This window comes from Hippocampus bargibanti, linkage group LG17 (assembly GCF_051943395.1).
Source record: "Hippocampus bargibanti isolate YZ-2025 linkage group LG17, ASM5194339v1, whole genome shotgun sequence".
Taxonomy (NCBI): Eukaryota; Metazoa; Chordata; class Actinopteri; order Syngnathiformes; family Syngnathidae; genus Hippocampus; species Hippocampus bargibanti.
In genome coordinates this window covers 9,515,174-9,540,520 of record NC_142750.1, presented here as the reverse complement: position 1 = coordinate 9,540,520, position 25,347 = coordinate 9,515,174, and the positions used below count along the sequence as shown (strand labels likewise).

Here is a 25,347-nt window from a genome sequence, read left to right as displayed (position 1 = left end):
CAAATGCGGTTTAATTTAAACAAAAGAGATAAAGAATACGTCTGTGTAAGCTCTCAGTCGTACAGGAGTGGTCCATCGATGAGAAGGTTTCTTCAGCCGTCATCTGTACAAAAGTGACTTTCACTTTTGTACAGATGACGGCTGAAGAAAACCTTCTAATCGAGAGATAAAGAATAACAACACCCATAAATATACATTAAATATGTTTTCCTTGCTATTGTTTTACAGCATGAGCATAATCAACGATTTTAAAATAAATGTTTCAATTAACCCTTCAATTGCCCGCACGTCTGCGATCCTCGTGAGGATAAGCAGATCAGATAATTTCTATGTCCGATTTCAGAGGAGGGCGGCTCAGTAGTCAAGTGGTTAGCACACCGGCTTCACAGTGCAGAGGTCGCTGGTTCGTGTCCCGGTCCGGCCTCCCTGTGTGGAGTTTGCAGGTTCTCCCTGGACCCGCGTGGGTTTTCTCCGGGTCCTCCGGTTTCCTCCCACACTCCAAAACATGCATGGCAGGCAGATTGAACACTCCAAATTGTCCCTAGGTGTGAGTGTGAGAGTGACTGTTGTACGTCTTTGTGTGCCCTGCGATTGGCTGGCAACCAATTCAGGGTGTCCCCCGCCTCGTGCCCGAAGACAGCTGAGATAGGCTCCAGCAACCCCCGCGAATCTATTGAGGAATAAGCGGTACGAGATTTCAGAGGTGTTACGCTCGTGACGCGCAAAAAGCGGCTCCATTCTCAATGAAGTGACAACTTCCGGTAAGTGTTATTGTGTTGAAGTCCTAGGCGGATGTGGTGTGTGACGTTATGTATAGCTTGATGCCCGTCTAGAGTGGAGGCGATGGTCGAGAGAGAGAGAGAGAGAGAGAGAGAGAGAGAGAGAGAGAGAGAGAGAGAGAGAGAGAGAGAGAGAGAGAGAGAGAGAGAGAGAGAGAGAGAGAGAGAGAGAGAGAGAGAGAGCAAGAAGGAGAAGACGAACAAGTGGCGCACATGCGAAGGAAAAGTTCCCGAACTAGCTTGAATTCGTCGTGAGTTGGGCAGCGAAGTGAAAGGTAAAAGTAGAGTGGCGTTTGGCGGCCGAAGGACGGCGAACGATCGACACTTTGACGAGAATCCACGTCGGGAATGTCGCCTCGCTTGTGGGAGGCTTGAGCCGACCCATGGCGGCCGAAAAGGTAGGAATAACTTGTTTTTCAGTCGTTTAAAAATAGGCAACGACAACATTTTCAAACTATTTAGCCACCATCTCGCTCCGAACTGTTACACCGTACCCACCCTGACATGTCCGCTTGGGTTAGGACGATACACCGCCCCCCCACCACCTCCAATACACCACCACTCCCTCCCCCATTCCTCCCTGTCCTCCTTTCACAACTCTGCTTGATGATCAATCACCCCAAACACAAATAGAGGTTCCTAAAATTTACGGACTCAACATGTAGGGAAAAAAAGAAAAATGCAATGATATGTGTGTTTGTGAGCAAGCAAAGCAAAAGTGCTCGGTGGGTGCCGAATTCCCCTTGGAAGTGTTGACACTGGCGAAGAATGTGCCTTGTGTGTGTCGCTTGTGTCAGCAGCAGAAGCTTCAAGTGGAACATTTCTCGTAGGACTGTTTTTGCAGCACAAAGCACTTGATGTCTTTCGTTTGCGGAATATCTGGAGGCTCCAGTGCCAGAAAGAGGCACAAAAAATGGAGCAACGTTGACGCCTGCTAACGGGAATGACGGGCCGGCTTGACTCGACTCAACTCAGCGCTTACGAAATATGAACAGCTGGGAATTGCGGTGTCAAAGCTTCCCCAAACAAATGCGTGTTGACACCACAACTTTGATGCAGCCAATGGAAAGTTCCTGTACGCCGGGATCAGATGCAATTGAGGAACCATCGGTATACCAAGTGCATTTAGTCAGCGGATTTAGGTGCCAAGATGGGCAGAGTTTGACAACGGCATTTGCCATAAGGTTCAGAATTTGTTGGATCAATATATCATTTGTGTCCAACAAGCCAATGGAGGTTCTCAGACACTTCTGGAACTTCATGTGGAACTTCACATGGATTGCGTCTGCTCAGTGCTGCTATAGCTAATGATGTCTTGATGTCATCCTATGGCGCATGATTTTTTTGCCATCCTAAGAATGATGCCACCATCTCATTCAACGCATTGATTTCATCCATTCATGACATGACATCATAGTGGTCAACAGATGACATCATGGCAAAGAAAGGATGATATGATCCAACCACCATGTCAATCAGGAATTTCAATTACAGCATTTGAATTGTTGAACGCAACTTGCTTGGCTAACCCTGACTTTTCTTATCAAATAAAAAAAATATTTATTATCAAATTTCAGCGTTGAAGCTTTGGAGTCTTGCCGTGATGTTGCGCTAAGGCAGCGGCGACGGCGGTTTGTGGTGCTGTGTCGTGAGCAGGATGGGGAAGGAGCAGGACCTCCTCCAGGCGGTGAAGAGCGGCGACCTATCATCCACGCACAAGCTTCTGGCCAAGCTAAAGACCAGCAGGAGCAGTAAGTTGAAACATTCACCTTGTTCGCATCGTACTGGAAGATTGGTCGGGGGTCGGGAGGTAACCACCATGTCAATCAGGGATTTCACTTACAGCATTTGAATTGTTGAACGCAACTAGCGGGAGGTAGAAACTTGGCTCACTTCTATCATCCATAATATAAAAGTGCATACACAGTCATTAACTCATTCACTGCCAGACAATGTGCAAAAATGTTTCCACTCCAGTGCCAGGGTTTTTGTCATATTCACTGGAATTCTAGGACTCACAGAATTTTAGTTTTAGAAAGAGTTTTAGGACTGAATAAACATTCAATGAAACGTGAGAAACATCAGACTCTCTTCTGTCATCAGAAAAAATAGTTAATTCCTAAATTACATGGGCCTGGAGTTATATGAGGGTGGCTGTCCAAAATACAGTGCAATACATACTTATTTCTTTATATAGCGCTTTAACAACAACTGAAGCTGGAACAAAGCGCTAACATCGAAAAAGGGACATGGTCCCCCCTTTGTGGAAGGAAAAACAACATTGCCAGAGGTCTGGCCAAGCTAAAGACCAGCAGGAGCAGTAAGTTGAAACATTCACCTTGTTCGCATCGTACTGGAAGATTGGTCGGGGGTCGGGAGGTAACCACCATGTCAATCAGGGATTTCACTTACAGCATTTGAATTGTTGAACGCAACTAGCGGGAGGTAGAAACTTGGCTCACTTCTATCATCCATAATATAAAAGTGCATACACAGTCATTAACTCATTCACTGCCAGACAATGTGCAAAAATGTTTCCACTCCAGTGCCAGGGTTTTTGTCATATTCACTGGAATTCTAGGACTCACAGAATTTTAGTTTTAGAAAGAGTTTTAGGACTGAATAAACATTCAATGAAACGTGAGAAACATCAGACTCTCTTCTGTCATCAGAAAAAATAGTTAATTCCTAAATTACATGGGCCTGGAGTTATATGAGGGTGGCTGTCCAAAATACAGTGCAATACATACTTATTTCTTTATATAGCGCTTTAACAACAACTGAAGCTGGAACAAAGCGCTAACATCGAAAAAGGGACATGGTCCCCCCTTTGTGGAAGGAAAAACAACATTGCCAGAGGTCTGGCCTGCTTTTTATTGGCACCCTAGCAAGAAAAAACAAAACCCGATTCACTGCCATTCCCGATTCGGGAATGGCAGTGAATGAGTTGGGGAAGGGGGGAGAATGATTTCAATGCAATTGGCAAATGTCAATCAGACTCGCTAATCCTTTAAAAAAAACTCTTAAAATGAATTTCAGGAGTATTTGAGAAAAAAATGAAGGTTTCCAAACTCCCAATTATGACGTCAAAGTGTGTTTTCCAAGTGTAGTCGGAATCTCCCCGCAGCACGCAGATGGCGACCTGCCAGGATTAAGGAATTATCATGTGGGCGGGGGGGACTTCTCTGCCTGACTTTATCAAATCCACCGTCACCTAAACTATGCAATATTTGAACCTGCTAAATTAGGTCTGGGGAACTTTAAATGCTGAATTCACCTTTTCAAGCGATCGCTTTCCATTCACTAATGGAAAAAGTCTCAAGTGCTTGACAGGCCAAAAATTGGTAAAGATGGAGGACATCCCCTGAACTAAACCTCACCGAGACGGGGGATGGAGGCATCACAAAAATGCAAATAAAGTTTGAGAAAAGATTCCAGGTGGAGAGACTCTGCTTCCAAGATGACCAGGCTGCATTGCCTCATGTAGAATCCTCCCCAGCGCCGCCGCCAGGGAAGTGGTTCATCGCGCTTCCTCTCCCTGTCTCTCAAAACGGAATTAGATTATATTAGATTAGTTTTTATTTGTCTCACAGTTGAGACATTTACATTTCACAGCAGCAAAAACAAAATACAGGAGCTGCTGTAAAGGCAACCACTCATGCGACGCCATCTTGAAGTAAAAAATATGGAATGGAGGGGAAAATCGGCCTCATTTGGTCATCACCACCATAGTGTGGGTAAGGGAGCCGCATTAAAGGGCAACCGACGTCACTTTTTTGTTTTTTTACTGACATCAGAAAAACGTTTTATAGCATCTAAAATACCCAAAACACGCAGTATGATATATTTATTCAAATGCAAAACACCAATAAAAATGACTTAAAGTGTCCAAAATCTGCCAAAAATTGAGCTGCAAATTGGGCATTTTCAGAAAGTCCCGCCCCTAGTTCATGACATCACGCCATGACGTCTTGCATTGCTAGAGAATCAAAACAATGGCTTCAGATTCGGAGAATATGCTTTCTTGTTACACATCCAGTTATGAATATGATTCAAATAGTTCTGAAGAGGAAAGCATACATGTTTGCAATCGATTAAAGAAGTCCTTCCGTGTCATTTTGAGGCATCTGGACTGCAATGTAGCGTCCCACAAAAGAGGCAAAAAAATGGCGACCAGCTCCTGTGAGGAAGAATTCAGCCCGTTTCCACAGGCTGATAAATTCCTTCCATGGAGCTTGGACTCCCTCTTCTGGCGGCTTTTGGGTGCACCACAAGGTTTTCAAACAAAACAGTACAGCAAAATACATTGACATGATGGAAGGACCGCGAGAATGCATCTTTTTTACGGTCAGGAGGCGGTCCTTTACTGACGTCACGTACGGACTCGTCACCAACTCAAAAACAAGACTTCCTGAATGTTCAGCGCGAGTCTTAAAACGTAAAATATAGCTATATGCGGTGGAATCTTATTAAAATACGCACAATAGAAATCATTTGAAGCCATTTTACAAATTATGGACACAACTTGTCCGGAGACGTCGGTTGTCTTTCAGGTGTCAAAGAAATTTTACTCTGAAAATCAAATGCCTCCATCTGTGTCTCTGACATACCCTTTAAAAAATACCCCACAAGCAAGGAAAAAAAAGCAGTACCAAAACAGATATGTTGCAACAGGCTCATAAATACGGCAATGAGGTCATAAAGATTGCTCTGGCTCCCAGCATTCGGAGACAAGCCCAATAAGAACAATCAACTAAGACTACGATTGGAGAAGGTTGAGGACTCCTTCTTAAAGGGCACCAGTCATATCACTGTTTGTTTTGTCAACAACTCCCATTCAGTCCTTTCTCCACGTCAAGCGATAAATATTCATGCAGTACCCCGGCCGACTTTATTCGCGACTCTGACAGCAAGAAAAAAGTCAAAGGTTCGGGTGACACATTGAGATGTTCTATATCAGCATGACTTGAAGCAAAGTAAGACGTCATCTACGGAGATTATTTTAATTTTATTACCATCACTTTCTGTGGCCAGTAGAGGTTCTTAATATGTGAGCGAGTATCCGTGTAATTCCACGCATTTACAAACTTTCTGCGTTTTCGTTCATTGCACTGTTATCTTCATCCAGCTTTCTCATTGGATGTTCTTTCATTTAGCACTGCCTCCAAAGGTTTGCGATACTTTTGGCAACACGTTAGCTGATTGGCATTGGGCTGCGCTGAGGTGACGTGTCGCCACTCGTCTGTCGCTGACATTCTTTTACTCTTGGCTGAGAGAGAATGAACAAAGATCCCCTCCCACACAGGCAGCGGGAGACTTCGGGGCTCTCGGGGTTCCTCACCGTGGTCCACGTCCTCTCACTAGCGGTGGCCACATGCAATGCCAGAGACAGTTGGGGCGGAACCCAATTCCATGTCAACTCATTCACTGCCAGACAATGTGCAAAATTATGTCCACTCCAGTGCCAGGGTTTTTGTCATTTTCACTCAAATTGCAGGACCCACAGAATATTGAGTCTTAGGACTACATAAACATGCAATACAGCATTAGAAACCTTAGACTGCCTTCTTTTATCATAAAAAAAGAGTTAATTCCAAGGTTAGATGGGTCCAAAGTTATCTGAGCTTGAAATGGGTCCGTCTGCACAAAATACAACCCACTGCATACATATTGATTTATGTAGCAGCTCTCACAACAGCTGAAGCGGTAACAAACCGCTAACATCGATAAAAGGCAAATGCTGCCCCCTTGTGGAATGAAAAAACATTGCCAGAGGTCTGACCAGCGCTTTATTGGCACCCATGCAAGAAAAAAACAAAACCCCAATAAATTCGGGAATGGCGCTCCACGTCATATTCTCAATTCCCGAATAACTTTGGATGACAGTTAATGAGTTAACTTGCGCATGGAACCCAAATGTGCAAGAGGAATTTCCTTCTCGGTTGTTTTAGTATCAAATGGAGCGCGCCATCTGGAGAAAAATTGAGTACATCTCCTGTTTCTAAACGGGCATTTTGTGGCTCCCAAGAGTCAATGACATTTTTTGCGGATTGTTGCTACACTTGTAGAAGAAGCGTTAGGCTAACGATGACGCTGAGCAAGTGTGACGTTGTCGCTCATCCCGTGGTGCCTTACTCGTCTCCTCTTTGCCCTGGGGGCGCTCGCCCATGACGTCGCCCTACAAGCCCGCCCGCCCGCACACGCTTTGTCTTGTCCTGGGCCACTTTCAAGGCTTTTCATGTACGCATCGTTGCTCACACAACCTCATCCATCACAGTGTGTGCATGCGTGCATATGTGAGTGTATCCACGCACATGTATGTGCTTGTCTGTTTGTTTGCATGTGCATGAGTGTGTGTCTGTGAATGTAATTGTGGCAGTGTGTGTGCAAGTGAATGTGTGTGTAAGTGTGTAAGATTGTGTGAGTAGGTGATGATGCCATCGTGTTGGTGAATGAGTGACACCTTGCATTGTCTATCCAGAGTTTGGAATTTTGCTTTTAGTGGGAAAGAGTTTGATGAGGACAGATGACAACTTGACAGCAAGGGGAGTATAGGATGGAGGTCACATGCTTGTGTGTGTGTGTGTGTGTGTGTGTGTGTGTGTGTGTGTGTGTGTGTGTGTGTGTGTGTGTGTGTGTGTGTGTGTGTGTGTGTGTGTGTGTGTGTGTGTGTGTGTGTGTGTGTGTGTGTGTGTGTGTGTGCGTGTGCGTGTGTGTGTGTGGTCAAACATCAGCATGCAAGTGAGACATTCCACAACACTAGTGTGTGTTTGCTAGCTTCAGGAGCGCTGTAGCATGGATCAAGTGGTGAACTGTCCTCCTTCCTTCCCACACATTCGAGAAGAAGAGAATGAGCTAGATCAAAGGTGACAAAGTCAAGGCCCAGGGGCCAAATCTGGCCTGTACATCATTTTATTAGGCCCGCAAATCAAACTTGTGAAATTCCATGATGCTTGCCTAAATCTGAACCAAAATTTCAAATTGTCCCATATCAACCACGATAACAATCATTATTTTTTTACTTCAAATATGAAATCTAGCTATTTATTAACTCATGAGCTGCCATTCACCAATTTATTCGGGAATTGAAAATATGACGTAGAGCGCATTCCCGAATTTGTTCAGGTTTTGTTTATTCTTGTTTGGGTGCCCATAAAGCGCTGGTCAGACCTCTGAAAATATTTTTTCCCTTCCACGAGGGGCCAGCTTTCCCCTTCTTTCCAGGTTAGTGCTTTGTTCCAGCTTCAGCTGTTGTTAAAGCCCTATGTAAACCAATATGTATGTATTGCATTGTATTTTGGATAGCCACCCTCATTTCAAGCTCTTATAACTCCAGATCCATATAATTTAGAAATTAACTCTTTTTTTCTTAGGTTTCTAACGCTGTATTGAATGTATATGTATATTTATATAGTCCTAAAACTCAATATTCTGTGGGTCCTGAAATTCAAGAGACAATGACAAAAACCATGGCACGGGGGTGGACACATTTTTGCACGTGTCCGGCAGTGCTTTGTATGGAATATTTGGAGGGGATTAAACAGTCTAATGGCTTCCCCAAATTCAGTTATTATTATTATTATTATTATTATTATTATTATTATTATTATTATTATTATTATTATTATTATTATTTTATTTTAGGAGAATAGCGGTTTCGAGTCCTGAAGCGGTGCGGGTAATTGACTCGGGAACATCAGACGAAAGGAGGGTTTTCAGCTGATGTCACTTTGGGGCAAGCAAAGCAGGAACTGCTCTGTGATTGGTGGCTTCCTGTCGACGGGAACAATAGTGTCAGGGACAGCAAGTGTGAAGGTTTGCGAGATGTGGCGTCGTTGGGGTCAGGAACAGGTTGCGCCCGTGACTGTACGTCACTTCTTTAGCTGCTTATGCTTCCACACACTCATCCAATCAGAAGAAACGTTTCTCAGCAGATCATTTCGGCCATCTTGGCAATTATTCACTCTTTTTGTAGTCATTAGATGAAGGTGGGTGGTACAGTGACCATTGATCTTTCCTCCACATCAAATGTTGCCCAGCCCTGCACCAGGCGGTACTAGGAGGTACCAAGAGGCTCCAGGAGTTAGTAAGGTCTGCTCTTAGGGAGGCTTTGTGGCAGTCATGGTTGTGAGCATGATGAACCCATCCAGTCCAAACAAACCTTTCAAAGTAGGAGGGGACTATGGGGTGAGTGTAGTTTAGCCAACATGGACGACACTGTGAGTTTTGCTTCATACGTCAAATGGGTCCTGGCTTCGTACTTTGAAATAAGCTCTCTCGACCAGGTCGCCTCGTGTGAAATAGAGGAGGTGTGAAAGGTTTTGATTGGAAGCATTTTGCGAGCACAAACTGTAATGATAGCGTGATGGTCCAAGTGCGCCTCTAATTTTAGTCCTCTGCATTCTTGTGGTGCAAGTTGTTCTTGCGAGCAGCAGGAAGGAAGGAAGGAAGGCAGGGAGGCGCGGGAACGAGCAAGCGACAAACTGTGAGCTCCTTCTTTTACTGGCCGACTCTTGTGGTTGCAAACACCTTTCAAAGTAAAAGACAATTCAAAGCACAGTCAATCTTGAATAACTCAATGGGATAGTTTGTGTGTGGTGTGTGTGTGGGGGGGGGGGGGGGATACATTCCACACCCTGCCATGTCAAAATAACAAAAAGAAAATAATAGTTTGATCTCACACGCACACTTTGAACACATTTCGACTAGACAAACTGCTTATTGGCTTATTGAAACCAGCCTGGGTAAATGTCAGGGAATTCTGACTTTATTTATTCATTCAAATATTCATTCAAAAGAACTTTCCAAAAGAGTTTAAGCCGGTTGAACTTAAAAAAAAACATTTCTATGACATGAATCCCCTCCACACTTGCTCTTGGGAGGGCGGAGTTTAGATGCTCAATGAGGAGATTGATCGGTGTGATTAGAGGAAGAGAAAGAAAAAAATATGGTGGCGGTGTGGAGCTCGATTGCGCACACAAACCATCTTTGATAAGGAGGAGGAAGAGAGCGCGTTGCTGTTTTGGGGGTTCATTAGGAAAAGCGGGTCATGCTTATCAAACCGACACGAGCGCATTACCGCAGGGAGCCCCGTACGCTACTTGCTCTCCTCACTATCTACATCTTGTGTGTGTGCCAGCATATTTTTTTCTTGTTTTTTTCCCCCTGTAAACTTCATCTGCATTGCCGATGTTCCTCTTGATTGGTCGCCTTTGTGTTGTGTTTGTGTACCAGAACATTCACTTTGCTGTTCTCTGGCTTTTGTTCTTACAGAACTTTTAGGATCTACAAAAAGACTCAACATCAACTACCAAGACGCAGACGGGTAAAAGTGCGCACACACATACAGATACACACACACAAATACACTAACGTGCCTGCACTAATGTCCGTCTGTCTACTCATAACCATACCAATCCGTTTGTTTGTCTTGAGGGGACTAAGCTGCTATTTACCTCATTCACTGCCAGATGTGCAAAAATGTGTCCACTCCAATGCCAGGGTTTTTGCCATTTTCACTCAAATTCCAGGACGCACGGAATATTGAGTTTACGACTACATAAACATTCAATGCGGCGTAAAAAAACCTTAGACTCTCTTCTTTCATCAGAAAAAAAGAGTCAATTCCTAAATTACATTGGTCTGGAGTTCTATGAGCTTGAAATGAGGGTGGCTGTCCAAAATACAATGCAATACATACATATTGGTTTATATAGCGCTTTAACAACAGCTGAAGCGGGAACAAAGCACTAACATGGAACAAAGTGCTCACATGGAAAACGGTAAATGCTGCCCCTTGTGGAAAAGAAAAAGAATTGCCAGAGGCCATGACCAGTGCTTTATCAGCACCCCTGCAAGAAAAACCATAACCCGAACAAATTCAAGAATGGCGCTCTACGTCATATTTTCTATTCCTGAATAAATTCGGGAATGGCAATGAATGAGTTAAGACAAGTCTGGTTCCAAACTCAAATTAGCATTTGTATTTTTATTTTTTTTAATTAGTCTTTCAAGACTGCCTTTCAACCTGCGATGAAGGGGGGGGGGAGGAGTTACAGGCCTCGTGATCAAGAAAAACTGAAATAAATGACAATAAAGACATCAAACCCGAGAAGAAAAGGTCCTAAAAATGCTTATCTGGACAAGTATGCCTCCCCAAGTCTGTCGGGAGAGGAGGATGTGTTGTCTGTGGAGATGAAAAGCACTGTGACAAAATCTTCCCTTGCAAGCGATTCAAAGAACTAAAGCTCAGCTAGCTCGGAATTGGGGAGGAGGATTGAATGATTGGCGAACGAAGTGGCTGCGCTTATCGACCTATCAACCAAAAAGACAAATGTTCACCAACTTCTCGTATCACCGTGGTGACCAAAACACATTCCTCAAGGGTCTTCATGACAACAGGTCACCGTTTACCCCATGCCCTCACTCCCACTTTACACTCAGCTCTTCCATCCAATGAGATGGCTTACATTTGACCATTCACCTGAAGTGGGCGGGGCCTGGCAAAAGTGTGTCAGGCATTGTTTGCCGACGGTTGAATCACGTTCCTCCCCCAATCATATATGTACTGTGCGGGATTTTCGTAGATGTGTGTGCGTGTGCCCGCCCGCCCCATTAATGGCGCTTTTGCCAGCGGCCAACTTTGTTGCGGTGGCCACATGAATGGTGATGTTATGCAATGGCGCCTTTTGTCCTGTCAGGTCACATGTCCTTGGCTGCGCCGGGTCCACGCTGGTCCACCACACACACACACACACACACACACCCACACTCTTTTGCACTTTAAGCCTACATCACTCAGTGTCATTGATATATTTATCACGAAGGTGTTGTTATCGACTCAATGCATGGAGCGCTGGTAACATGTTTAAACATGTGCTTGTGAATTCAAATTCATGTCAATCACTTTCCAGTGCAAAAAAAAAAAACTAAAAAAATCCACCTGGAATCTTGTCATGGTGTCTCTGTTTCTGGGGTATGAACAGTATACTTTTAGGACTGAAACTAATAGAAAAAAACAAATCTGTCCAGCTTGAGATCATGTTTTTCTTGAATCAGATGAAAACATTTAATTCGAATTCTATCCCTTTCTTCCAAAACAAGGCATGATTGAACGCACATAAATTGATGATTCACTTCCTGCTTTGGACGGTGAGTTTTCTTTTGAAGGGCTGATATGCTGTTTGCTCCTTTTTTGGTGTGCAGATTCTCTGCGCTGCATCACGCCGCCCTAACGGGCAGCGCCGAGCTGTTAGCGGCACTGCTGGACGCGCAGGCCGTCGTGGATGTCAAGGACAGCAATGGTAAGAATGCACACCTCCTCTTCATCAGCAGCCGCATCAACTTTACCTCATAGACTGCCATTCACAATTTTTTCATGCTTGGGTGCCGATAAAGCGCTGGCCATGGCCTCTGGTACTGTTTTTTTGTCTTCCACAAGTGGGCAGAATTTCCGTTTTATCCATGTTGTTAAAGCGCTATATAAACCGATGTTTATGTATTGCAATGTATTTTGGATGTCCACCCCCATTTCAAGCTCATATGACTCCAGACCCATATAATTTAGGAAATCACTTTTTTTCCTGATGAAAGAAGAGAGTCTAAGATTCCTTATACTACATTGAATGTTTATGTAGTCCTAGAACTCAATATTCTGTGGGTCCTGGAATTCAAGTGACAACGACAAAAACCCTGGCAGTGGAGTGGACACATTTTTGCACATTATCTGGCAGTGAATGAGTTAACGCATACATGTTTGTTTGTTTTTTTGTAGGGATGCGTCCGTTGCATTATGCAGCCTGGCAGGGTAAGTCGGAATCGGTCCTGATGCTGTTGCGATCTGGAGCGTCCGTCAATGGCATCTCGCTGGACGGACACATCCCTCTTCACCTCGCCGCGCAGTATGGACACTACCAAGTGGTGAGTCAGCCAGTGCACCGTTGTCCTGGTCGCATCCACCACTAAGCTCCCCTATTGAAAGAAAGACCTCTGGTGTCATTTTCAGTCAGAGATGCTCCTGCAGCACCAGTCCAACCCATGCCTGGTCAACAAGGCCAAAAAGACGCCGCTCGACCTCGCTTGCGAGTTCGGACGCCATAAGGTCAGCGGGCCATATTTTAGTTACGGTGTCCTCTCAGGGGCCGTTATGAATAATGGGAAGCCATTGGATTGTGTCATCCCCTCCACACATTATATATAGAGTGCACAACAAATTAACTCATTCACTGCCATTCCCGAATTTATTTGGGTTTTGGGGTTTCTTGCGCGGGGGTGCCAATAAAGCGCTGGTTATACCTCTGGCAATGTTTTTTCCCTTCTACGAGGGGCAGCATTTGCCTTTTGTACAACTGCCCCCACTTGCACCTCATATTACTCCAGACCCATATAACTTAGGAATTAACTTTTTTCTGATAAAATAAGAGCGTCGAAGGTTTCTTACGCTGCGATGAATGTTTATGTAGTCCAAAAAATGCAATATTATGCGGGTCCTTGAATTTGAGTGAAAACCCTGGCACTGGCGTGGACATATTTTTGGACATGTCTAGCAGTGAATGAGTTAATGAATAACTAGTTTTTAAATTTGAAGTCAATAATTCTGACTGTTTTTGTGGTTTACATGAGATAATTTAAAATTTTGCATCAGACTTTAGTAAGCATCATGGCACTTGACATGCTTAATTTGCTTTCGCGGGGCAAATAAATTATTTTTTCAGATTTGTCCCCCGGGCCTTGAGTTTGACTTAGTTCCTCCACTCAAAATCCCCTTTGCGGAGTATCAAATGACATTTGGTTGGTCGCGTGTCTGTCAGGTGGCCCAGCTGCTTTTGAGTAGCAACATGGTGGTGGCGCTGTTGGAGGGAGAACGCAAGGAGCCCAGCGACTCGGCCTTTACCACGCCGCTTCACCTCGCCGCTCGCAACGGTCACAAGGACGTCATCGGGTGAGTGCGTAACTGACCGCAACTCCCTTCTTTGGCTGCATGTGCTACTGGCCGCTCCATTGGTTGCCAATATGTGTCTAGTATATCCTGCTGCTCGCCTGATTCCAGGCAGGAAATGAATCAATTAATTTGCGTCATACACACTGGCTGGTCGCTCTGTCTAAAGAATAAAAGCTTAGTGTGTGTTCTGTGTGTGCGTGTGTATGTGCAGGTTGCTACTGAAGGCAGGCATTGATATAAATGCCACCACAAAGTCGGGCACCGCCCTGCACGAGGCCGCCCTCTATGGCAAGACCGAGGTGGTGCGGCTGCTACTGGACGTGAGTTTGCTGGTCCACCCACCAACTGAGTGACGGCCATGTTCTAATGTGTCGAACTGCTTGCGCCGCGTCATCTACTTTGCCTCCTTCTTTTCCTGCGTATTTCTTTTTCAAGCGGAGTGTTCGGGCTGCAGGCGGCCTGACCCACTTTGCTGCTGCTTCAAACGCTCCTCACTACTCTGTGTGTGTGTGTTTGTATGTGTGCATATTTGTGATGTGTATGCATTTGCGCTTAAGCGTGTATGTGTGCATTATAGGCCGGCGTCGACGTGAACATCCGAAACACGTACAACCAGACGGCACTCGATATCGTCAACCAGTTCACAACCTCACACGCCAGTCGTGACATCAAGCAACTGCTCAGAGGTGCGTGTGTGTGTTTGTGTGTATGTGTGTGTGAGAGAGATTGTGTGCGTATGTTATCTAACCTGTTGAGCACTGAGGTCATAATGAGGTCAATGTACAGGGATGCTTCTGGGCCGCGCCCTTGCGCCATTTACACATTTTGACAGCCACAGGCACAACTTTAGAACTCCACTGCGCCAGCACCGGAGCACGTGTATTACGATTGGCGCATATTGCGACATGATCTGCGCCACATATGACATACTTCTGTTAAAATAACGAAAGAAACACATTCAGTGAAACAGCAATTGAAAACTGGTTTCCGTCAGAGGTTTTAACTTTCGCGGTGATCCACCGGAAACTGGCCAAACAGATAATCGAATATTCATTTACACATGGTGCATTTCAGTATTTACATCATATGACATGGACATAGTGGGTTACAATATGGAGCGAGAGAACCGGATTAAAACTCTAAAAGACATTGAAAACAAGCAGCAAACAAACATATTTTCGTGTTTTAAGAAACAACGGAGGGTAGTGACAATTCTTTGCAGCAAACTGCATTTAATGATTCAAATTTAGTGGCTAATGGGGATGATTTCAGAGCTGTCGCAGCACGTTACAATTTTTAAAAGCAAAGAATTGATTTGTTAAAGAAATTGTTGAAGTACACACGAGTAAGAAATATTGTGCTAAGTCTGTTCTCTGTCTTCTGTAATACCGTAGAATATCAAAATAGCACGGGATTCATTGTGTAATAACTAAAGAGAAGAGAAAAGGTTTGCTTATTTTATGTATGAATACATTATTTGACTTGAATTAAAATTGTTTATCTATTAAAAAATAGATTTTAGTCAAATAATGTTGTTGTTTTTTTGCAATTTAGAAATATAATGTTTCAATGAATGTGTTTTGGTTCATTTCAATCAGTTTGGTAGACTTCGGCAATGTAGTTTAATCGGGCCCATCAATTATAGAATTTGGACCCCTTTTCATACCCAAGGGAGCCACCTGGCCCCCTTTTTAAATTTCCCAGATGCATCCCTGAATGTGAGGTCACTATATCCTCCACATTTGCCCTGCAGATGCGACGGGGGTTCTGCAGGTGCGAGCGCTGAAGGACTTGTGGAACCTTCATGATCCCACCGCCCTCAACATCCGCGCCGGTGATGTGATCACGGTAAGCCGACTGAGCCGCTCTAAGCAGCAAGCCCAGCTCAACCCACAGAAAATGCTTCCTTGACTTACATGTTCAATTAGCTGCGTAACTCAACTTTTCAGGCAATTCAGGACCTCATCGAATGAATTTGAGCTAACATATATATACACACATATACACAAACATATATACACACACACACACACTTACAGACACACACACATGCACACACACACACGCACGCACGCACATGCACACACACACACGCACGCACGCACATGCACACACACACACACACGCACATGCACACACACACACGCACGCACGCACACACACACACACACACACACGCACACACACACACACACACACACACATAAACCAATGAAGTACTCCATGAAAAAAAAATGAAGAACACAAACCAACCAAAGTCCTCATTGCTCATTCAGATGCTAAGCTAATGTTGTGGCGCCAGGTTTTGGAGCAGCATGCCGACGGGCGCTGGAAAGGTCACATCCATGACAGCCAGCGGGGCACGGACCGCGTGGGTTTTTTCCCACCTTCCATCGTCGAGGTCATCAGCCGTCGTGCCGGTGAGTCCCGAGGATGATGATGTTATTACACCGTCCAATCATGTGATTTACAAGCCTTTCCAGCAGCTCCTGTATTTTGCTTTTCTACTTTCATTTCTTTCATAATTTTGCTGCAGTGAAATGTAAATTTCTCCACTGCGAGACTAATAAAGGCAAATCCAATCCAATCCAAACCGAGCGGATCATTCCAATCATTCCATGCACTTCCCGCATGCATTTGACCATGCACTTAATTACAACTGAAAAATCTCCCGGCACTCTGTCAATCAAAAATGACAGAAAACTCGATATAGTCAACCAGACCAGTGATGAGTGAATGTTATGGTCAAATTTTTAAAATAAATTAGCTATTGCCTGTATACTGTCAGAAGCCCTAAAATAAACTACAACTGTTTGTCGACTATAGCAATGGCGCTCTGGTTACATGTGCATCATTTTTCAAAAAATGTTCATTGGCCCATTTGGGGTCATCAAGCACTGCTCTAAATGCCCATTTGATTGTCCCCCCCCCCCACCCCCACTGCATTTCCTCATCTTGCCCAGTAGGGGGCATCATCTCCCGGCACGCCTCCCTTCCCGCTAGACGTCGTTCCAGAGCAGCCCTGTCCGCCGGCCTCAACTTATCCCCTCATGGCGATGACTCCTACTCCCTGTGTGTGTCCCCCAACCCAGCCGCAGGTACGCATGCGCCTCTTGCAACCGTCGCACAACCATGCTGTTAAATTTCCAACCTTTTCAGGTCATTTCATAAAGATAAGATTGTCCGATGGCTTTGTCATATTGACAACAGAACAATGTACTTTGATAGGATGTTCTGAATCATATTTAGGTGACCTTTAACCTACATTGATATTTACACTGTCGTTGGGAAAACTATACAATACTTACAGTGTCGCACAATAAGCCATTCTTCAAAACTGTCTGATCAATGGTCGATCACATGTGCACGGACATAAACTTGGTGGTCCAGTAGGTCATGTGACCACACCTCAGTCTGTTGGGAACTCAATGTGTTATGTACCATTCAGGAGACCGCAGCAGTGTGGGGAGTAGTGAGAGCGTGGGCAGCACGCGCAGTGCCGGTAGCGGCCAGAGCACCGAAAGCAACAACAACACGCTCAACAATAACAACACGCTAATCCACGCACACAACGGCATTGCCGCCGCTGCCGCCGCCTCTGCTGCTGCCGCCGGTCACCATGAAAATAAGGTACACCCTCACACCTTTTGCACATCATCATCATCATGGCACCAGGATAACTTTCAATTTTGCGTTTATAGGCAGCGCCCCCTGCTGCTGAATGTGGAGCTATGCACTCGGGCAAGCAGCCTCAGTACCACGCAGGTTCAACAGATGCCTCAGGCACATTCTTTGTTCTTCTCATTTTTTCTTTCTTCTCTTGACATTGTCCTTCCATTCTTTCTCGATCTTGCTGCACTTCCTATGTATATTCTTCCTGCTCTTTTTCTTCCTCATCCACCTCTTTCTCCTTTTCCTCCTTGTCTTCCTGCTTCTCCACTTCACCCTGTTGGTCTTCACAACATCATTTTCCTCTTGTTGCACTGTGTTCTTTTACCCTCTTGCCATCTTTTGTTGCCCTGTTTGCAGGTTCTATTGCCTCCCGCAGGCCAACGGCGATGGTGCAGCAAGTGGCAGAACAGAACTTGACCCAGCAGCAGTTTTTTCATCCTCAGCAGCTGCTGGATGGCAAGGTAACAAATTATACTCTATATGCTTATGACAATGATAACATTGATAGGGATGAAAATGATATATGCGATTTTTGGTATCTTATTTGAGGATGCCGAGGCCATCTTTGAGTGGCTGAGTGACTTCCAGTTGGAGCAATACGCGGGGAACTTCATCACTGCTGGTTACGATGTCCCCACCATCAGCAGGATGACGCCTGAGGTCAACAAACTATTTCCTGTTTTCTGGGTTCGGTTTTGTACAAGGGAGTAGTTATGCTTGTTCTGCAGTCCGTGACATTGCACACTTGTCACTGACACTTCAGATACACTCCTAGTTCAATAATCGAGGAAAAGGTTTCTTCAGCCGTCATCTGTACTTCTTTGAAGGTGTCGGACGTTTCACTCTTCATCCGTATATATCCCTAATGGACAGAGGTGGCAACATTGTAAAAATGAAGATTGCAAAGAGCAATACATTGGGGAAATTAAACAAATGCTCATGAAAGACTTTATCAACATGGACAATGCTAGTGGGCCTCAATCGGCAGTACATCTGTATCTAAAACGTTGCAACCACTCATTTGAAAACAGTGAGGTTAAAATCTTAGCTCAAGAAAATAGATGGTTTGAAAGGGGAGAAAAATAAGCAAATTTTGTAAAACAGCAAAACCCTTCACTAAATCGCCATGGTGGTTTAAGGTTGAATTTTGACCATGCTTACAACAGTCTTCTTAGGTCGTTACCACGTAGGCTTAGTCATGCTAATTAGGCGATACCAGAGCTAATGAGGCAATCAAAGCCAGGTATAGAACATTAGAAGTAATCAGATAGGACAAAAATTGGCTTCATGGAGTAGTCTGGTCCCCCAACTTCAGAGCAGGGACCTAACAGGGCAGAGGTATGTCACCGCCACTTCTGTCCATTAGGGATGTATATAAGTGCTAGAGTTACCAGCACAAATTTAGTTCGCTGTCTAAGCTCTTCGAATGAGGAGCAAAACGTCCAACACCTTCAAAGAAATACAGATGACGGCTGAAGAAACCTTTTCCTCGATGGACCATATTACTGATCTGTCAATCAGTAGACAGTAACTAGTTCTTAACAGTTTTTGATGTGTTGATAACCGGCCTTCAGGATCTGACTGCCATTGGCGTAACCAAACCGGGACACCGTAAGAAAATCTCAATAGAGATCAACAAATTGAACATTCCTGAGTGGCTTCCGGAATACATGCCGGTGAGTAGAGTCCAAATAACGGCCCAGAAAACTTCTTGCAGAATGTCAAGCGTGACCCGAGTACGGTTGTGTTGCAGTCAGAGCTTGGGGAGTGGCTCGGCGCCATCGGTCTTCCACAGTACCTGAAAAGACTCTCGGAAAACGGCTACGACAGCATTGGCATTGTGAAAGACTTGACGTGGGAAGACTTGCAAGAGATCGGCATCACAAAACTGGGTGAGCGCCAATCATCCCGCGAAGCATACATACTCTTTGCCTGTCTTGACCGCATGGATTTGTCCCCACAGGCCACCAGAAGAAGTTGATGTTAGCAGTGAAGAAGCTGTGTGACATCCACCGGGCCATCGTTCAAGCCGAATCCGGCCAGGCAACGTTGCGGCGTAAAGGTCCGGGTGCGCTGCACGTGGTCGCCATCGAGCCGCCAGACGCTGGCGGGGAATGCTCGTCCCCCCGCACTCCCAAGACCATGATGACCTTTCAGGACAGCGAACTGAGCGTGGAGCTGCAGTCTGCCATGTCTGGCCACTATGCCGACTGTGAGGATGTCAGGAATGCTCCAACTTTGTCCCACGGTCGGGACGGCGTAGACACTCAATCCCGAGTCTCCGGACGTTCTCAGGAAGCCCTCGGTGTCTCCGTCAACACCCACAGACTGTCCCAGGAGAGCCTGGACGGCAGCCCTGCCAAGGACAGGAACGTCCCAGAGGGCTGGGACCAGAGGCCCGTCCACAAGCTGGTTCCCCAAGGAACGGCCACTGTCTTCAAGTACCCCGCCGTCCCCGCCAAACCCAAATTGTCTCGCTCTCACGGGTCCTCTCCTCACGGCTCACCGGCTTTGAAGGGTTTCAGCTACCTGCACTCTCACTGTGGATCAACTGACGCATCCGCCGGACTCCAGGAGAAGAGCAGGACTCTCATGCCTTCTAAGAAACGAACCTACAGTCTGAACCGCTACGCTCTTTCAGACGGTGAACCCGACGAAGACGATGAGGAGCCGGCACTTCCTTCCGCAAACGTTCCTTCGTATGCCACCATGAGCCGCAAACATGGCCGCTCACAGACAGCTCGGATACAATCTGGTCTGGAAAAGAGCGTCAACGTAGGCCGGAGTCAGTCTTTTGCTGTACGAGCACGGAAAAAAGGACCCCCGCCGCCGCCTCCCAAGAGACTGAGCTCAGTGAGCAGCACAACCAGCGGCGAGTTGAGCGACAGCAGCACTGCCTCGTCATCCGGTGGCGGCGTCAGCCTAATGGCCGACAGCCGAACCGTCTCCTTGGGCAGCATTATCACCGACAGCAGTTCCGTGTCATCGTCGTCAACCAGCAGCGTGGTGACCGACAGCCCGGGAAGTGTCAGGAGCATCGCGGCCTCCCTGGAAGCAAGTGCAGAAATTCAAAAGCCTCCAGATCCCAAACGTGACCTTGATCCACAGGGACCGCCTACCACTGAATCCAAAGAAATGCCGGGGATGAGGAGAAGGATGCAGAGTGTGCACGAGGACGACCTAGACGGAAAGTCGGACACGGAGGAATCTGAGCCCAAAAGCTCGCAGTCGCCCCACAACAGTTCCAGTGAGTGCATCCCTTTCGCCGAGGAGGGAAACTTGACCATCAAGCAGAGGCCTAAAGCTGCGGCCTCGGGACCTCCCAAACCAGAGACGGCGTCCGACAAAGCCAAGAGCCTGGAGGTCCCCGAATTCAACTTGAAGGAATCTGACACGGTCAAACGGCGACACAAACCTAAAGAGAAGGACGAAGGATCCCCTTGCAAAGAGCAAATTGAAGCTGACGCCGATGAGAAGAACCCAGAGGAAGCCTGCTTGAGGGTAGATACGGGGGTCCCTGACAAACCTCTGCCATTCCCGAAACCTCCTCTCGTGGCCCCCAAACCTGTTCGACACAGCCTGTTGTCGGCGCAAGGTAACTTGACGACTTGCACGCTTCCCATAATGATTTCATTTGAGATCTGCGGTCGTCATTAGTGCAGCCTGTTCTTTACAAACATGATGAAAATGTAGTTTTGGGATCAACTCTTTTTTTTTCTTCTTTCTGACAAAGCTGGACTCGGATCTCCAGCGATTAGCGTCAGCGTGGTCCAAAGTCTGGCCTTTGGTGCCGCGTCGCCTCCTTGGTCTCCATCTCGCGGGCCTTCACCGGTGGCCACGGCCCATTTTTGCCCTGCCCCTTCCTCACCGGTGGCTGCCAAAATCCAGGCTTCGGGAAGCCCAGGTGGTACGGAAGTTGTCCAGCAGAGACTGGATGAAACCAGCACATCTTTGGCGGCGGCCCTCAAGGCCGTCGAAAGGAAGCTGATCCTGGACCGTGACCAGGGTGACGGGTGAGTGCAGGAACATTCATACTCATTTCTCACGACTTCTCAGTCACCTCACTTGAAGCTGCATTGTGGGTGTCGTGCGGCGAGACAGCAAGCAGGTGGAAAGAGGATAAAAGTTCACTCAGCTAGATGCAGGAAGGGTATCGTGAGTTTTCTTTATTTGAAGTTGATATCAGCTTTCAACAGACCACAGGTAACACCGCTCTCCAGCTTGTCCTTTGTCCCTCTTCTTCCTCCTCCAAGAGACTGGCTCAGGCTGGCTTTAAAGGTGCTTCACCTGAGCTTCTGGCCAATCAGGTCCCAGCGGCAATTGGCCAATCCCAGGTGGTTGCAATCACCTTCTCAATCAGTCTAAATCAATTAGTGGTCGCCCAACTCTACTGTTTTGGATGGGGAGAAATGTGCACCTTTCTCCCATCCAAAATCCAGAACACACAAAATTATTTAACATTTCTTTTAGCATCATGACATCATTCACCCCCTCTCCTCAGAGTTCAGACATTCTTGTCAAATAATCAGCAATAACATTTGTTGTCAGGGCAGAGAAAGTCATATGTGACAGGTCCTATTCTCCTAGTCACAGCGTATGGGCCCTGCCACTTTGCCAGTAGCTTACTTGATCCCATATGCAACAATATTAACACCTTCTGTCCAGGGTGCCAATCTCTCCCTGATAAATTCTTGCCGTTATTCTCGCTGGAGATCCTCTTCCAGCTTCTGACGTTCTGCATCTTCCGCTTCTTTCTGGAATTCTGGGTTCAGAAACCATGGGAATTGCAGCTTGTCTTAGATGATGAAACTGTGGAGGTTGGGCATGTTAAGTAACCCAACTTGGGAGTTTCTTGTGCGGGACGAAGGTTCGTTGGCCTGGCTGTTCAAGAGTCAGCGCCCCGGGGCTGCGGTCCCAGAGGGGGATAATGTTGACTAGATCGACTGTCAAATGTCCATTCTTACTTGTTGGGTGCATCTGATCTCTAGATCTGTTCGATCAACATCACCTCTTGTCTGAGTCTTAGGCTTCACCACTGGTTCCATCTCACTCTGCTCAGTTCCATCCTTGGCTTGGCAACTGTCAGACGCCTCATGGAAAAGAAGAACGGCATCTTCTTGGGGCAACTCAAGCTTCTGGTTTCCTTGATCCCCTTCAGAACTCTTCAGTCCAGTTTGATTGGCCCGTGCTACACAACTTCTTCCTCGTCTCACATTCTCCATCTCGGCTTCCTTCTATCTTTTCCACTTCAGCAAGGCGTAACGATCCCACCTTCTTCATGCAGGGTGAAACGATCCCACCACTGCCACTAATTGTCGTGCGGCAAGACAGCAAGCAGGTGGAAAGATGATAAAAGTTCACTCAGCCAGATGCAGGAAGGGTATTGTGAGTTTTCTTTATTTGAAGTCACAATGGATGTCGGTTTTCGGCAGGCCCCAGGTAACACTGCTCTCCAGGTTGTCCTTTGTCCCTCTTCTTCCTCCCCGAGAGACTGGCTCAGGCTGGCTTTAAAGGTGCTTCACCTGAGCTTCTGGCCAATCAGGTCCCAGCGGCAATTGGCCATTCCCAGGTGGTTGCAATCACCTTCTCAATCAGTCTAAATCAATTAGTGGTCGCCCAACTCTACTGTTTTGGATGGGGAGAAATGTGCACCTTTCTCCCATCCAAAATCCAGAACACACAAAATTATTTAACATTTCTTTTAGCATCATGACAGTGGGATACTATGAGGGTGGCCATCATGTCTCCTCACCACAACTTCGAACGGCACAAATTTGCGTTTATTAGTCTCGCAGTGGAGAATTTACATTTTACAGCAGCAAAGTGATGAAAGTAAGAGGAAAGAAAAGGAAGAAGTAGAAATACAAAATACAAGACCTGCTGTGAAGGCTGCCACTCTCGCGGCACCATCTTGAAGTCAAAACAAGAAAAAAAAAACTAAATAACAAACAATGTGACACAACACAAAAGACAGAGTAATTTAATCGTTATGACTTTCTGCACCCTCTTTGTTGTATGAAGCAGTTTTAGATGAAATAGGAGAGGATCAAAGCGTCCTTTTCACCAGTAGATCTGGGACGTCGTGGTGAAATGTGCACGTCTGCTACAAGCTAAGTGTTGAAAGCAAGCACGAAGCTGTCGAATCCATTGACAAAAAGAGATTGTCTCACATCTCCTGTTCCACGTAAATCCACTTCAATTCCAAGCAGCGACAGTACACATACACATCGGCCATGCATCCATCCAGCTGTGGACTGTCCAACAGCACCGACCTTTAGGCTGAACAAAGCTTTGAAAATGCTGCCCAATACAGGTGCAAAAAAAATCCCCAGATCTATACAGCGATGACAGTCAAATGGCACCGACATTCCTCCCAAATCAAAAACAGTGCTGGCATATTTGTGCTGCTGAAAAGGCGCAACCGCTCAGTAGTCTCCTTGAGGAATGTTGTGGCCAAAAATGCTGAAAAACAATCCATATCTGTTCCACACGACGCACAACAACACTAAGTGATAAAAGAAAACACAAAGACAACACAAAAACAACAAACAAATGGAAGGCTTGTGAGAGCACTTGCCGATGGCTACCTACTCGGGCGCCAGCTTGGACTTTTTTCTTTTTGACTAATCAACTTCTTTTGTTTGTCTGTTTTTTTTTTGGTGTTGGGTATCTCTGAGCAGAGCCAACACGGTCAAGTCAGCAGGAAACATCCTGGATGACATCGGGAACATGTTTGATGACCTGGCCGACCAGTTGGACGCCATGTTGGACTGAAGGCGCAGTTCAAGTGAAAATCACAGGAAGTGACATGACCTCAAACAGCAGCACTTAATCAACACGGTGGAACCGCTTTTATTGGGAAGTGCTGACGAGTAGGAACTCGACAGACACTTTTCATTCCATACTTTAAGCGTGACATCACTCGCGGGTCCAAATATCATAAACACGCAAGTGTTTATTTGTTTTCCTCTTGTCAAAATGACATGCAAGTGATTTGTGGAAGAAAACACTGGATAAAAATGACAAGAAACAGGAAAAGACGCCCCCGCCCCCCTGCCGTCCAAACATTTCAAAAGTGTTCTTTCTGACTGATGCAAACGATTTGGAAAAGAGTCGCAATCGTCAAATGTCGAACGGGTTCGATACTTTCCAGAGGCGTCATCTTAACTCTTTAGCCGCCACCATCAATTACTGTGATTATGATTAGCATGCTCGTCCCCAGCGCAGCTACAATATTTCAATTAGCATGGCAAAGCCTGTTTGCTGCCCATTAGCATGTTTGTGCTTTCACTTTCATGTGGATGATATCTTCTACCCTCAGCTAATATTTCTTCTTAACATGCCTGTTGCGTTAAAGAGTTAAGATGCTCCTAATTTTCAAAGGGAAGCAGTGACTTATATTTTATTGTAGTATTTAAGCTTTATATGACACAGATCGATTCAACCAAAGTCTTTGTACAGATTACAAACATGTTTTTATTTCCCGATGTTTTTCTGCACGGCGCTCTTGATCACGTGACTGTCATGTGACCTTGACCGTCCTGCTCGTGCACGTATGCAATAGTACTTGCACAATTTCCCTTTTGATACATCAAATTAATTAAAAGATTATTATTATTCCAACTGTCGTGCAACTTGTTTTTTCATGTCAGGGTCCACAAAGTATGGCTCAAGTCAAGGGAACACATGCTTTGCACCGATTGTACAATGAATGGTCCCAGAACATTTGTTGTGAAAATTGTGATTGTGTAATTTCCTCCTCAAGGTATCGACCAAGAATCTCAGCCCTCTGAGATATATTGTACCTGCACATGCCACCTCTGTGTACCGTGCTTCACTGTGCAATGTCACACCCACTAATGCCCCCCCTTCCTTCTGACCACTCGACAAGATCAATTTTCCAGTTTGACCTGCAGGATACGGAGTGAAAACGATCACAAGGCAATCCTGAGACCC

General features: G+C 45.8%; 1 protein-coding gene across 4 annotated transcripts; it reads left to right on the top strand.

Moving 5' to 3' along the window:
• The first annotated feature begins 949 nt into the window (after positions 1–949).
• Positions 950–25,014, top strand: caskin2b (CASK interacting protein 2b). 4 transcript variants are annotated; one of them, XM_089018637.1, is made up of 21 exons: positions 950–1,177; positions 2,357–2,530; positions 10,053–10,104; positions 11,985–12,082; positions 12,553–12,698; positions 12,784–12,879; positions 13,589–13,719; positions 13,931–14,039; positions 14,297–14,405; positions 15,473–15,567; positions 16,022–16,139; positions 16,683–16,817; positions 17,168–17,349; positions 17,421–17,502; positions 17,749–17,852; positions 17,941–18,051; positions 18,966–19,067; positions 19,145–19,283; positions 19,355–20,986; positions 21,125–21,404; positions 24,072–25,014. In XM_089018637.1, exons 2-21 carry the CDS (start codon positions 2,437–2,439, stop codon positions 24,163–24,165), a joined length of 3,909 nt encoding a protein of 1,302 aa, XP_088874763.1. In that variant the 5' UTR covers positions 950–1,177; positions 2,357–2,436; the 3' UTR covers positions 24,166–25,014. The 4 variants fall into 4 exon arrangements, with proteins under 4 accessions (XP_088874763.1, XP_088874766.1, XP_088874764.1 ...); XM_089018640.1 differs by having other exon boundaries at positions 951–1,177; positions 16,686–16,817; positions 17,421–17,484; XM_089018638.1 differs by having other exon boundaries at positions 951–1,177; positions 16,686–16,817.
• Positions 25,015–25,347: the final 333 nt, after the last annotated feature.